At 61.7% G+C, this 15,001-nt stretch overlaps 1 protein-coding gene across 4 annotated transcripts in view; it reads right to left on the bottom strand.

Moving 5' to 3' along the window:
* Positions 1-15,001, bottom strand: part of ZMIZ1 (zinc finger MIZ-type containing 1) — a 219,918-nt gene that overhangs the window by 12,939 nt on the left and 191,978 nt on the right. For 3 of the 4 annotated variants that reach the window (XM_070433065.1, XM_070433063.1, XM_070433062.1), the window contains exons 9-18: positions 11,624-11,738; positions 10,454-10,671; positions 9,305-9,503; positions 8,132-8,422; positions 5,312-5,494; positions 4,144-4,221; positions 3,362-3,536; positions 2,798-2,939; positions 1,088-1,298; positions 428-533 (exon numbers count right to left, since the gene is read on the bottom strand). In XM_070433065.1, the coding sequence (XP_070289166.1) occupies positions 428-533; positions 1,088-1,298; positions 2,798-2,939; positions 3,362-3,536; positions 4,144-4,221; positions 5,312-5,494; positions 8,132-8,422; positions 9,305-9,503; positions 10,454-10,671; positions 11,624-11,738 (1,718 nt within the window). The remainder of the gene's footprint in view (positions 1-427; positions 534-1,087; positions 1,299-2,797; positions 2,940-3,361; positions 3,537-4,143; positions 4,222-5,311; positions 5,495-8,131; positions 8,423-9,304; positions 9,504-10,453; positions 10,672-11,623; positions 11,739-15,001) is intronic. The other variant, XM_070433064.1, reaches the window with a different exon arrangement.

The following is a 15,001-nucleotide window of genomic DNA, read 5'->3' as shown; positions in this document are numbered from 1 at the left end:
CACGTGGCGCCCCCAGAACGGTCACCTGGGGACTCCTCCAAAGGGACGGACTCTGAGACAAGTCGTTTTGTCTACAGTTAGGCGTGAACTGTGGGGCCTCCCTCCCAGTGAAGATGCCTCCCTTCTCCAGGTCTTCCCATCCTTCTAGGTGCTCACCTCCTCTAGGAAGCCCACCTGGCCTGTCTGCACCACAGGACAGGCTTGTGTTAATCAGCCTCATATCCTGTGATGTGTACCCGGTGGGTCAGCTTTCCCACCGAGTCCTACAGTTCCCTGCTCATTGGATCATCGCCATGGCCCCAGAGGAGGGCAGGAGCCAGGGCTGGGGTGTGGTGTCAAGGAGCACTCAGGGCCCCGGGTGTCGCACATGGAACCAAAGGTCCCCGATGGGCTGTGCCTGGGAGGCTGGGGTCTGGCGCGCACTCACTTTTGGTGATGCAGTGCTCAGCGGGCAGGAGGCGCTTCTTGAGGAGGCCTTGTAGCACGGAGCGCACGGATGGCCGGTGGACCAGTTGCAGCACGAAGAGGTGGGACTGCGAGGAAGAGTGATGCTTGGTCCTGTCCCACGGCCCCCATGGACCACCCACCTATAGCCTCTTCGGCTGCCCCTGTACCCGAGGCCCCTAGGAGGCCATGTCCACCGTGACACACTTCAGGAGCAGGTGCCCCGGGACCTGGGGGAGAAAGCCCTCCAGGACCAGGACGTGTCCTTGGACCTGGGAGTCAAGGGACCCAGGCTGGGGTCACTACCTGGGAGCAGCTGCCTCTGCTCTAAGCCAACAAGGCTATGGCAGACACGGAAACGCCCTGGGATGGGTTGGGGGACACTGGGCATTTGGAGTGGAGCCTGCCTCACTTCCCAGCCCTGCCCACCACCGACCACCCCCCCCACCCCCCACCCTCCCCCCCCCGTCCTGCATCCTCCACCCTTTCTGCCCGAGAGTGTCCCTGTACTTTCCTGGGGTGTGCTCCTCAAAGACCACTTCAGTGGCTGTGGGGATAGGGCACGAAGACCCCAGGACAAGGCTGAGAAGGGGGTCGAGGACCTTGGCTCCCTGCGCTGTGCCCAGCGCCCCCCCACACTCACACAGCAGCAGGCCGTGACGGTGATCTGGATGGTGTTGCGGCCCGGCTGGCACACGTGCTTGAGGTGCAGGGGCTTGTGGGAGGTCTTGTTGTCGCCGCGCTCGATGGTGAGGGGCGTGGCGTTCACGCTGACCTGCACCGAGGCCGGCCAGTTGGTGTTCATCTGCCGGTCCTCGTGGTGGTAGCACTTGAACTGCAGCTCCAGGTCAGACCTGGGGGTGGGGCGGGGTGACGCGGGGCTCAGGTCGGCTCTGCCAGGGGGCTGCCCGTGGCCTCCACGACACCTCGCCAGGCCACGCCTCCCGAACTCAATGCAGCCCCATGTGTCATGCAGACCGTATCCTTGGCCTCAACTGCTCCCCCAGCCTCCCCAAGCTCTCCTCTCACCCTGGATATTCCCGCTGCCCCACCTCCAATCAAAACCCACCCCAACAATCCAGTTCCCCCCATAACTCCACATACCCATTCACTCCAGCCACCCCCCCACCCCAGCCATGGTCTCCAGCCCCTACTCTATAAGGGCCATGCCTGTTCCCGTCCCCTCCCCCATCCCCCCCAGACAGGGACAGAGGAACAAAAAGACACTAATTTGACAAGACCACCAAGAGGCTGATTATGGCCATTGCAAGGCTCCTGTTGCGTGGGAGAAGCACCCAGGCCAGGGTAGGGTCTGGCTCAGGCCCCCTGAGGGGGCCCTGAAGGGCATCCCCACGAAACCAGCAGTGACCACATATGCATGAAACCCAGCAGGGCTACAGGAAACCTCGTAGACAAGGGCACTCATGGGTAAGGAGGGGTGGGTGAGCAGGGCCCCTGCACCAGGGTCTCTCCACCTTCCTGCTGAGCACCTGAGCCGCATGCCCTCACGGCCACCCAGCTGTCTCTGGCCCTCACTGCAGCCTGCTCGAGGTGGCAGGTGTGTGGGCAGGTGTGTGCATGCACCATCTCAGACGCATCTCCTGCCTCGGAAGTGCTCACTGGGCAGCTGAGTGGCCCTGGTCACAGGCATGGCATGGAATTGAGTCCTGCCTGAGGAGGAAGGACTGAGGGTGCAGACACCACCAGGTTCTGGCATCCAAGAGACCCAGGCCCATGTCCCAGCTCCGCCCCTTGCCAGCTGTGAGAATCCCCCAAGCTAATCAGCTTCTCTGGCCTCCATTTCCTCATTGTTAACCGGGTAAGCACTGCCTACTCAAAAAGTCAAAGATCAGGCATGGAAGGCAGGGAACACAGGGCCTGGCCCAGCAGGGACCTCCAGCCGCTCAGTGGCCTATCCTGGTGTCTGAGCAGCAGCCCCGCCAGGTGGCAGCCCCCGCAGTCTGCAAGGCCTGTCCGTTCTGCCCCACCCAGCCCTGCTCTCACTCTAGCTTCTCTCTCCACATTCCTGCTCTGACCACAAGGAGCTGCTCTCAAGTTCCTCTTGCCAGCTCAGGGCCTCTGCCCTGTAACACCCTGTGCTCAGCCTTTAGGTCTGGGAAGCCGTCCCTGACCACTCTCTTGGGACTGGGGTGAGTGACAGCTCTCTTCCCTCAGGTCACATGGGAAGGTTGCTTGTCTGTCTCTCCTGTACCTGCAGGTTCCCCATGACATCCCCAGGGCCTTGTGCACAGAGGGCCCAGTCAATGTTGCTGAACAGGTGAAGGTGGCAGGCTGATGTCACCCCCAGGGCTTCCCCACCCGGCCTGGGCCCGTGCCCCTGCCCTGAACTCACCTCCACATCAGCGTCTGGTGGACTGTGGGCCGCAGGTGAAAGACATGGTTGCTGACGGCCAGGTTGTGCTCAAGGCGGAAGGGCTCCAGCACCACGCCATCCCGCACGGGGAACGTGAGCCGCAGCTCGTCATTGTGGGTGGCTGGGTGGGGGAGAAGCCGATGAGCCACAGGCCTCTGGCCGCCATGGGCGCACAGAAGTGTGGGCTCCGGGGCGTGGAGGGGCTCATTCACCCCCATCACACGCACCCTTGGCTGCATGCTCAGAGGAACACACAGGTGTGGGTGCAAACAGGGCCACAGAAGCTGGGCTATGTGCTCTAGTACACACCAGTGAGCCCATCACTTCTCCCAGTCTACCAGGCCCCATCCCGACCATCCCTGTCTCCTCCTCCCCCCACAGGCTCCCTGCTCTGGGAGCCCTGGCTTCCTCTCCCAGCCCCTTCCCAGCTGCTTCTCCCCCAGCCTCCTCCTGCGCTTTCTACATGCCCAGCCCCCAAAGGCAGGGCAACCTCCAAGCCCCTGGCTCCTGGCCGGACACAGGCAGGGAGAGTGGGGCGCTCACCTGGGGGTGGTGGCAGAGCACTCATATTTGGCTTGATGTCAGGCGGGAAGGGTGGCTTAACATCTTGGCTGGGGGACAGGTACGGGGGGATGCTGCTCCCAGGGGTCATGGGGGGTGTGGGATTCCCTGGAACAGGCGAGTGGGGGTAATTTGCCACAGGAACTGGCCTGGGAGGCTGGAAGGAAAGAGAAGCCACACATAGGTTATGGGGTCAGAGAGAGAGAAGGATCCATGGCTGTGGACATACACCCCACCCAACCCAGCTCCTAGGCTATGGGCTCTGCTCCCCTGAGGAAGGAGAGCCCCTGGAAAAACTACTCCCTCCTTCCTGGCTGCACCCAGGCTTCTGACCCCATCAGAAAACAGGTAGGAGGTGCAGGGTCCCCCAGCCCATTTGACCAGTGGGGACCGAGGCCCTGGGTGATGGGGACTTGTCTGATGTAACCCTGGGAGGAAAGAGCTGGGTCAAGCCCAGGGTTCCTGCTCCCACATCAGGACTCTGGGCCAGCCCACTGGGGTCTGCAGCACCATAGGGCAGTGGCTCCCCAGGAGCCCCTCTCCCTTTCTCTCTTAGTCCCCACCTTGCTTTCTTCCAGGACCAGCCAGGGCCACCCGTCCCCCCACCCCCCCCGCCCCCGCAGTCACCCGTCACCCGAAGCTGCGGATTCTCTGGCCAGGCACGCGTGCCCCAGAGCAGATGACCCGAGAGCGCACCCCATCGCCAGGACCCCCTCACATTCAGAGGCACTCGGGGCATAGTTCCTAAGACAAAAACTACGCACCCTATTGACGTTCCCTTGGCTGTAGTTACTGTAGCTGCTTCCCGAGAAGGTGTTATTCTGTCCATTAAACTGCTCCGGCTGTGAAAGCAAGATCAAGAGCACATGAGTGGAGAGAAAGCAGTTCTCCCTCCTCAATGAAATCTGCCGGGAGTATGGGGGTGCTGAAGAGGCCCCCCGTGCTGGGTGGGGAGCAGAAGGGGTAGAGCAGCTCACCCCCTGGGGGCAGCGTCCCCCTTCTCTCTGTCCACAGTTACTAACTTAGCAAAAGAGCTTACAAAAACGCAAACACGATTGTGCCGAAGTTGGAGCAAAAATAGTAATGCCACACGGCAGGTGGCCACGTCCGTTGACATAATTCCTTGGCAAATACATGTAAGCTATTTCCAGAGTCTTCTAATCCCAAAGAAGGAAGACACTACGTGCCTGAAGACATTCATTGTAGTATCATTTCAAAAGCGAAAAGTCAGAAAAACCCAATGTCCACCAGAAAGGACGGATAAATACGGCAGCTCCCTCCGGGGAATGTGAGGTGGCCAGCGCAAGTGGAACCACGAGACGCCGAGGCAACAAGTGGCATGCTCATGATCTCGTGTCAGAGGTTAAAACATTGCACCACGCCCTGCCCGGTTTGGCTCGGTGGATAGAGCATCGGCCTGAGGACAGAAGGGTCCCGGGTTCCATTCCGGTCAAGGGCACACACTTTGCTTGCAGTCTCTTGGCCCTGGTCGAGGGCATACGGGAGGCAACCAACTGATGTGTCTCTCTCACATCAGTGTTTCTGTCTCTTCCTCTCCCTTTCACTCTCTCTAAAAATCAATGGAAAAATATCCTCGGGTGAGGATTAAAAAAAAAAAAAATCACAGACACAACAACTCTACACCATGTTGGACATGCACGTGGAGAAACAAGGTTTGATGAAATGTTAATGAATTCAGGGTGCTTTTCCCTTAAAAGATGCATTTCCTTTATTGTTATATCTTGGGTGTGCTGCAAGTAGTCAAAGGAGAAGGAAAACCATCCTCTGAGCCCGTGAGGAGAGGAACCAAGAGAAGCCAGCCTGGCCTTTGGTCACTACATGCAGAGCTCCGGGCAAGGGCACGTCCTGGCGACTGCAGGGGACACCCACACCTCGAAGACACGGTGGGGTAGGGGTGTGGGGGGGACTCACCTTGTAATACTGCCCCATGTTGACCGTGGGGGGCGGGTACTGCCCGGTGCTCGGCTGGCTGGGCATCCTTTGCCCGGGGTAGTTGGGTGAGGTGAGCGGCCGCGGGGGGTTGGGGGTGGGGTACTGGCCTGGCTGTGTGGGGAACTGGCTGTTTGGTCCGTATTGCTGGTTTCCATAGTTGGGCTGTGGCAGCAGAGAAAGCGGGGACTCGTCAGTGTCTGGGAGCTGAGCCGCTGGCTGGGCTGCCAGGACCGCCCACCTCTCTGCTCCGCTGTCCCTGCCCTTTCCCACCCTCGGAATCCCTCCCCACCTGGAAAGGGAGGTGGAGCCGATGAGCTTGGGGCGCTTCTTGCCTGGACACGCGGGGACATTACATTCTGTCCATCTGGCCCTGAGCCGTCTTTTTCGAAGCACCGTGCCCTCTGAACTCTGGGGGTACCGCTAAAGCCTCTCGTTAACACCACTGTGCGGGGGCTTGATTCTATAGCCCCCTTGGTGTGTCTCTCTCCTGGTGCTTGGTATGTGACGGGCACACAGACCACAGGCTGCGCCTCCGGAAGGTGACCCCACCCTGCATCTGAGGCTGTCTGGAGGGCAATGTCCCCACACCCCACACCCCACACCGTGTGGAACACACTGTTCAGTTCTGGGCCATCTGTGCAGAAGTCAGGAGACCAGGGTGGCGAAGGGCTAAGAAAACCCTCTCAGGGAGGCACTTGGAAGGGGAGAGGAGGGGAGAGGAGAGGAGAGGAGAGGAGAGGAGAGGGGAGAGGAGACAGCTCCAGAGAGGGGGAGGGACAGGCAGGGGCACTGTCCTAGGAGAGCTATGAGGTGGCACATGCCACTTCTGCTCATGCTGGCCTCCACCCTCCAGTCACCTTCCCGATCAGTGAGATCAAGTGGCCCAGCCATTATTGTCCTGCAGAGCCAGTGCTTTCTCCTCCCCTAGGTGTTGAAACCCCTTGTCCATTCATTGTCTCTCTTGCCCTCTGGCCTCAGAGGTCTCGCTGACGCTCTGTCCCAGGGCCTGGCACAAAACAGGCCCTCAATAACACTCGCTCAAGGACCGAAGGTAGGACCGGATAAAGCACAGAGGTGGGAGGCATCTGTCGTGCTGAGGAACTCTAACTCCGTGCTGCGAACGTGGCTCTGCGACGGCAAGGTCCCCACCACATCCCTGGAGGCTGCGGCCTGCCCCCCAGGCTGGAGAAGGGATCCTGTACGGGACAGGGGCCCTGACTCAGCCCCACCCCAGGAGCCCAGCAGTTCACAGACTCTGGGGGGTGCCAGTCAAGCTGATGCCAGCTTCCTGGACAGGGCCAGCCTGTGCCACCCAGTGCCACAGCCCAGGGTCAGGTACTTCGCACCGGGTCGCCCCAGTGTTCTAGGGAGAGGATGATGATCTAGTAAAAAGAATCAAGATCCTCTGGTGGGCCCTGCTGCGGCAGGACAGCAGGGAGCGGGGCACTGGGGCAGGTGCTGGGCCGATGTCAGGCTGACGACCAGGAAGCCCCAGCCTTTTCCAGGGACAGCTCCTTGGGTGCTAGCAGCCCTGCTGGCCAGGCTACGGAGGCCCCTGTGGCCCAGGCAGCGGGGACGACAGGAATTTGAGCACAGAGAGGGCTGAGCACGGGAGTGAAGTCAACAGCGCGAGGTCCCCTGAGAACAGCCAGGATCTTGGGGGCCAACTGCCTCCTCTGGCCCCTTCCTGAACTGGTGCCAACCTGAAGGCATGTCAGGGCCTGGCCTAGGCTCCTGGGTGTTTTTGGAGATCCCTGACCTCTCCCCGAGGACTCAGGACAGCTCACCAGTGGCCCAGCCACCTGCTAGCCCAAGCTAAGGTGGACGCCGAGGAACCCCACAGACCTTGAAGGGACTTATGGCCTTAGGGCTTTGAACTCACTGTGAGCCCCGGCTGAAGGCCAGAGTTCTGAGACAAAGGGGTGAAGCTGACCTGGGAATGGGCACACAAGCCGAGTGCTGGGGAGATGCTTGGGCAGGGCTCTGTCCAGGGGAGGCATCAAGGCAGGCTTCCTGAGGGCTGTGTGCCAGCCCATGGTTCTGGGGGCCCCGTGTCTTCTGCAGCTGACCAGACAGGCCACTTGCTACCAGCTCCTGGTCTGAGTGCTCCCTGCAGGCCTGGGGACACCCCCCAGAAGGCCTTCCTTCCCTGACCTCACTTGGAGCCCCATGTGGGTCCCTGCTCAGACCTATCTTTCATTCTGAAGCCTCGGATCCCAGAGGCAGGAGGTGTGGATCTGACCCGTAGAGGAGCTGACTACGGACAGAAACACGCTGCCTGCCTTCCAACCTCCTCTCCGATGTGGCCAGTCTTTAATGCTTACAGGCTGCTGTCTCCCCTCTAATGCTTGGAGGGAAGTGGGGAAGCCCTGGTGCAGGCGGGAGGCTGTGGGCCTACGGAAGTGTAGTTCCTTCCAAAGTGTCCCCGCTACCGTCCACACGAGACAAACGCGAACGCTGACAGAGGCCACGGCTCGCCGGGCCCTCCCACGCCAGCCCAGGGCGAAGCTCCTCGTCTCCTCACTCAAGTCCCACAAGCAGCCCTCGGAGGGAGGCTGGAGCGCCACCGCCTTTTCCAGGTGACGAGGCTGAGCCTCAGGGAGGACTTGCTCAAGGTCTCCCAGCGGGGAAATGGCAGAGCGGGGCTGAAACCCAGGAGCCCCTGACTCCTCGGGCTCTAGCTTTTGGGCCAGGTTTTCTAAGGGGGTCAATCCCTTTCCAAGGTACTTCCCACAACTTCAAGCCCCAGGACCCTCCCTCCTCCAGCCCTGCCCACCACCTGCCTGTGGTCACACTCACCTCTCCTGGGTATGGCCTCTTTATGCTCTGAATGGGAAGGGACTGGGGCCGGGGGCCCGGGTAGGTCTGCTGGGGCATCCGCTGCCCGTGTGTGCCAAAGGGGCTGATGCCGGGCGGCCGGGGCTGGTTCATGCCCATGGGAGGGCCGCTCATCCCGGAGGGTGTCATGCCAGCCGCCATGCTTGCAGGGTTCATGCTGCCCCCCATGGAGGCAGGCCCCCGTGGCCCGGGCTGGTTCATGAATTGGCTGTTATACGCCTGGGTGGGACCCATCTGGAAAGAGGAACAGACCTTCAACGGGAGAAGAAGAAAAAAAAAGAATAAAATGCCACATGCATTGAAAGTGCAGGGAGGGAAGGGTAGGGAGGTGGGGGGCTTGGGATGGGGGGCACTTTCCTGTGTGGTTGCCACTGGGGACCAGGCCCCTAGGAGCAGCCAGCCTCCTGGGCTCACTGCTGCCCTCTGCAGACCGCACAGGAAAGATGCAGCCCGAGGGGTTAGGGGGTGGGGCATGGTCACTCCAATGCACAGGCAGCATTTCCAGGGAGGCAGGCAGGAAATGGGTAAGAGGGTGCAGGGCGGGCAGGACGTGGGAGGATGGAGGCGGATGAGGATGGAGGCAGGAGCCCCTTTCCTGGAAGCCCTGGCCCCACCCTTGGTCCTTGGCCAATGGAGATACACCCTCCATCCAGATGTGGCCCAGTTCCTACCTCAGCCCACCAGCCCTGCTGTCTCACCCCTGCACCTGTCCTGCATTCCTGTGGGGGATGGCCCCTCCTCAAACCCCACCTGGTCCTTCTGAAGGTCAGGAGGGCAGAGCTAGGACCTGGGCGGGACTCACAGATGCTGACTAGGAGAGCAATGGCCCTCAGAGGCACCCAGGGACAAGCTGGTGACAAGGCTGTGCTAGACACCGAGCCCTCTTTGGTGAGGAGGGGCCCAGAGAGCAATATGGAACTTCTGCCCACATGCAGACACACACTACACCCAACCAGACACATCCACACCCTAACACAATCTCCATGTGCTCCCACGAAAACCCAATGTACCCCGACACCATCAGCTCCCTCAGCATACACAGCCCCACTGGCACCAACACCCCAATTCTGACACCCGGGGGCTCTCTGCCGGGCTGGCTGGGTAAGACTGGACCAGGACTAGAGGGGCCCTTACCGGTCCATATTGGTTTATATCCTTATTCTGCGTCTCCTGCAAGGCTGCCACAGTGGCAGTGGCCGTGGCTGTGGCCGTGGCTGCGGCTGCTGCCACTGCAGCTGCGGCGGCAGCGGCGGCCGGCTGACTGAAGTCAGCAGGCGGCCTGGTGTGCGGAGGGATGCCCATGCTTGCAGGGGCGTTAGGACCCCCGGGGTAACTGCGAGGGAGAGAAGGGAAGAATTAGACATGCCTGGGCTGGGAGGGAGAGGATGGGGCCGTTCCAGGCCCTCCTGCCCTCTGCTCATGGAGAGGGAGGTGTCTAGACTCAGAGCCCAGAGGGGACAGGGGCCTCTTGGGGGTCGGCAGCCATTCATGCCACTTGGCGACCACCGACCTGCTGTGTTCCTGGAGCCCTGGCTCGATGTGGCTGATGCTCACTGTCATGTGCATTAAATCACTGCACCTTGCCCGCCCTGCTGCTCAGCCCTGGAGGAGGATGTGGAATCTGAGAGAACCCGAGCAACACGCCCAGAGCCCTCCAGAGGTGGATGGGCTGGCGATGCAGCTTCAGGTGTGTATGGCACCTGCGTTTAACCACCTGCTGCGCTGGTACTCGGCAGGGCTATGGTCAGCCCTGGGAGCTGGGGAGGGGTGAGGTCAGGAAGTTGGTCTTGGATAGAGTAGGGCAGCAAGAAAAGAAATGGGACACCTCCACCCCACCCATGTCCCAGAGCACCTTCCGGGGGGCTCCTTGCCCTCCCCCCCCTTCCAGTGAACAGGGGACTCTCAGCCTCTGCACAGCTCGGCCTCTGTAAGCAGCAGGCAGGGCTGAGCTCCCACGCCCCGTCTGCAGCTGCCCTTGAACTCCCCTGAGCCAGCTTTCAGTGTCTTCCAACTTACACAGGCGTGAGGAGGAGGCACATTCTGAGGAATGGGGTCCTTCTATCCCCATGGGCCTGGTGGCTGTCACATGCCACCCAGCTGCTGTGGGCCAGGGATCAGCGGCCCGAGAATGAGGGACAACGATGTCCCTTCATCTGATGGGACGGCTGGGGGCAGAGGTGCCTGGGCTCACCCGCCCTGCAGGCCAGGGAGCATGCCACTGGGACTGAAATCGGACTCTGCCTGGATGAGGGGAAGAGCAGGGTGCCCGGCGCTGAGGCTCACCTGGCCCCGAAGCCCCCGCTGCCAGGGTAGTTGGGCCGGCCGTACATGCCCTGCTGGATGTAGGGCTGTGCGGGACCCGCCTTGGCCGAGAACTGCTGCTGCTGCCCAGCAAACTGGGGGGAGTTGAGGCCGGGGTTGCTGGTGGTCATGCCCGACGCCATGGGGTTGCCGCCTGGATTCATGGGGTTGTTGGCATTGGCCATAGGGTTCCCGAGGACCTGTGGGCAGAAAGGGTGGCTGTCACCCGAGGGAGTAGCCCCAGGTGACATGGAGAGAAAAAAGAAGAAACGGGGGAAGGGCAGTGGAGAAAATGAAGCAGAGGGAGGGCAAGAGAGGAAAAGGAGAATAAGGCGGGGGGAGGGGGCGGGCATTTACTGCGCCCAGAGTGCACGATGATCAGAGGAACCCAGCCAGCAGGCAGCAGAGAGAACCTCGGCCAGTGGGGAAGTGAGGAGCTGGGCCTGCATCGGGCAGGTGGGGAAGCAAAGGGGCCTGGACGCCCAGAGGGTGGCCACGCAGAGGCCCTGGTGGCTGCCATGTGACGGCAAAGAGAAGCCCAACTTGCCAGCAAGGGAGGGCAGCAGGATCCTGGCTGAGGGGCCCTGTGGCCCGAGACTACAGGAGATTCCCTCCAGGGCAGCACTAGCCCTGAGCCGGCCTCATGGCCATGGTAGGGACCGGGGCTGGGCGGGCAGAGAGGAAGGAGTGGAGAAAAGAGGAAGGCATGAGAGTGGGAGGCAGGGTTGACTAGGGATTTGTCACAAGTTTAGGCTTCACGTTTTGCTGAAATCTAAGCAGGTCCTCCAGGGTCAAAGGCCCCAGATGTTGGAGCCCTGATGCCATTAACACTCAGGAAGTCCTTCTGTTTAACCAACCAAGGAACTGCGGGCCGGGGAAGAAGCCCTGCTGTCCGTCCCTGAGATGAAAGCTACTCCCCCAGAAAGGCCCTAGGAGGGGGCAGTGCCCAGGGCCAGATGCTGCCCTCTAGAGGCAGGTGTGAGCCCATCCTGGGTGGAGGCGTGCCCACGGCTGGTTGTGCCCCGCACACTGGTCTTCCAGCTGGGCAGAGCCTGGGATAGCAAGGAGGGCTGGCCTGTGACCCGAGGGCCCCAGGATTCGAGGGATGGTCCCACCTGGAGGGGCTATGATGGGGGCAGGACAGGCTCTTACCTGGCTCTGGGATGTGTTGGTCACTCCCCACACCGTGGTGACCACGGAGAGGGAGCCGGGAGGCTGGTTGGTGTTCTGCTGCCAGGGGACAGGGTCGTAGGGGAATGACCCATCACTGCAAAGGGAGACAGAGGGGTTCTCAGGGGCTGCGGACACTGAGCAGGCCAGGGTGTGCCCACCACCCGCCGTGCTCTGCGGCTCCCAGCCAAGCCTGGCAGTTCTGCATCCCCAAGGCCTGCACGGAGGCCGGTGCAGGACAGGTGCATCTCAGATGGTGACAGACTGCCAGGGTGGCCACCTCTCGAGGTGCCGCCCCCAGGCTGTCTGTCTCACCCGAGCCTGAAGTCCACAGGCCACACCACGGAGGAGGAAGAGAGAGACCCGCAGGCTGACTCTCAGCGCCTCCTGCAGCCACGCTCGGACTCTCAGGGGCTGTCTAGAACCATCTCTCGCTCCCCCGCACCAGCTTCCCCTCGGAACTTCCCGGGCCCTTCTCAGAAAAGGTCAGAAGGCCCCAGCCTGAGTGCTGGCTCTTCCCCTTCCTCCGAGCCCTCGTGGGGGGCTGCCTGCCCAGCCCGGCCCATGTGGCTGTTGGAAGGCGCTCCTCTGTCACTTTCTTCCCACTCCAGACCACAGGTCTCGGCCACCTCTCCCACCGCCTCTGTGCACACCTGCCACGCTAAGCGCTCCGGCACCTGAGACCTGGGCACAGTCAGAGGTTTTCAATTGCCCTCATGTTACCAGGCAAAGTCCAAACGGACACTGCGAAATGACCTACCCTGACCACGTCCCACCGGGCTTCCTGCCTTGGCTCCCTCCATCCCGGAACCCCCCGCCCCCCCGCTGTTCCCACGTCTTCCCAGTCACCTCGCTAGGCCCAGCAGGACCCACCTTGTTTGGTGACATCTCTCGAGGAACCCCCAAACACCAGAAGCCAGGGCCTAACCTCAGGCCCTGCCCTACACACAGTAAGTGCTCAATAGTGGCTTCCTTTTATTAGCGGCCGTGGGGCAGGCGGAGAGTGAGGCCCAGCAGAGCCAGAGGAGAGAGGATCCGGGCACAACCCCAGAGAGAGGACTGGCAGGGTCCCAGCCCCGGGGGTGCCAGGCTGGGCTGCCTCGTCTCTCAGCGACTCCTGCACCGACTCTCTGGCACCTTGCACACAAGATGCACGGCCCCGGGAAGGACAAAAGGCAGAGCACTCAATTGCGGTCCCACCTCGGCCCACGGCATTCCGGCAGGAATGAGGACTGCAAGGCGGCACTACTGGGTACTTGGGGGGAGCAGCTCTGGAGGAGGGTGGCATGGCAGAAGGCATCTCATGCCTCCGTCTGGCTTGTGTCTTCAGAAAGTCAGCAGACAAAGACCTTCACTCACACCCGGAGGTCAGGACTTCCAGGAGGGATGCTGTCCTGTGCCACCGGCACGGAGGGCTGCTGGGGGTCTTGCACCTGCTCCTTGCCAGGTGGAGCCCTTGGCGGTGTGGGTGGAGTCGGGTGGGCACCCTGCAGAGGTGCTCAGGCTGAAGGACAGGCCTGTGTCACTGTGTGCCCATGCTTGCTCTTCCCTTGCCTGGCTCGGGCTTCCTTCTTGTCTCTGCTCACCAGTCATTCCCTGGCGGACCTGTCCCGACCTCCTGGTGTGAGAGCAACCCCACTCCATCCCCTCTCCTCTTGCCCTGCCTTTTGGTAGCCTGGGTCCAAGTGCTGGTCCTGACCCTTCCTGGCTCAGGGACCTGGTGCACGTTTCCGAGCCCGATGCATTCAGCATCCTCATCTGTAAAAGTGGGCCTGAGAATGGCGCCCTCCCCCACCCCACCCCCACCCCCGCCGCCACCCACTCAGTGTTTTCCAGATGCTGGTCATGAAACACGAGCGGGTCATGACATCAAACGGGGCTGGGGAAAAGGTGGGACCAACACAAAGCAATCGAGCGAGATCACTTGGTAAGCCTGAATGCTGTCCTTGACCTTATGTCTTGATTTCAGTCAGTATAGATGCGCCCTGGGTCACGGTGTAATGTGCACGTTCACTGTGGGTCAGGTAGGCTCGAACAGCGCAGGCCTTGGCAGTGCGCCCGAGGTGAGTCAGAGGAGAATGCAGACGGAGGCTTTCTGAGCTGGAAAGTGACCCACACTCAGGCGTACCCATGACTCCCGGGGAAAACAGCGGGTCGAGAACGGGGAGAGGAGCTGCTCTCAGGGACCAGCCCTCCTGCCTGCTCCCTGCTGGCCTGACACCCACTATAGGGATCCTCGGAGAGGGGCCAAGGCCCAAAGGCACAGGCCAAAGGGGACAGACAGCTCACAGTACACACACCTGGGGGTGCCGACTGGGGACCCAGAGAACCCGGGCGGGAGGAGAAGCACAGGAAAGTGAGCAAGGTGCCCGCTCCTCAGTGCGGCCGGGCCGGAAGAACCTCTGCTCTCCAGGCCGAGGTCCCTGGCCTTTGCGGCTGCCTGCTGGGAAGTACTTCCCTCCTCTGTCCATATCTGGCTGCCATTCAGAGGGCGGCCAGAGCGCCTGGGATCTGAGAGCCCCACTCTTGGTAATCCTGCCCACGACAACGAGGAAGCCGCTGGACCCCCTCTCATGCGGGGCCTCCATCCTGGGTGTGGTTGGATGGAACTCAGGACCCCCAGCCACTGCCCAGAGCACAAGCCGGGTCTGTCCTCTCTCCCTCCAGGTCTCCTGCCCCACAGACTCTACCCGCGGGCAGGCTGACGTCCGCCATGGCACCTGCAGGTTGAGGAAGTGAAGCCGGGCGAGCCCCAGAGGCCAGCAGCTGCCGCCTCACCACCTCAGCGGGGAGGCCCCCGCTCGCCAGGATCCTTCACAGGCCCACAAACAGCTCCGACTGCCTGACTGCCGCTCCGTGGGTGGGCCTTGTGGGCGGAAACCGGCTCCTTCCTGTTTCGCCCCCTCTACCCCAAACTCGGTGAGAAGCAAACTTAGCCCATGTTCCCAAACTGGGCATTCCGCCGTCTGGCTGGTAGGCTCCCCCAGAGCCCAGGCGCACACCAGTGGGCAAGCATGTGTATGAGGGACACGTATGTGTGCATACGCACGAGCCCCGCTGGCAGGCTGCTGTGCACACCGGGGGAGGAGACGGGCACACACAGGGGTGGTCTCGGGGACTCGTTCGCCTCCACTTGCACCTGCTGCAGAAGCAGAAGTGGCAGCCGCACCAACACGGCTGTGACTCATCTCCTGGGCAGACAGCTCCTGCTGTCACAGCGAAGACTCTCGCCCCCACAGGCGCGGCACTCAGCCCTGCCGATGCCACTGCCCAGACATCACCACTGGGGCTTGCCCAGTCCCTGTGCCCAAGGATCAGGGACAAGACAGGCTCCTGGGCCCTACAGGATGAGAGGGGGCC

This window comes from Myotis yumanensis, unplaced genomic scaffold (assembly GCF_028538775.1).
Source record: "Myotis yumanensis isolate MYYU_CA2020_CCGP unplaced genomic scaffold, mMyoYum1.0.hap1 SCAF_13, whole genome shotgun sequence".
Taxonomy (NCBI): Eukaryota; Metazoa; Chordata; class Mammalia; order Chiroptera; family Vespertilionidae; genus Myotis; species Myotis yumanensis.
Note: the sequence above shows the minus strand (reverse complement) of the source record. Positions and strands in the feature narration are given on the sequence as shown.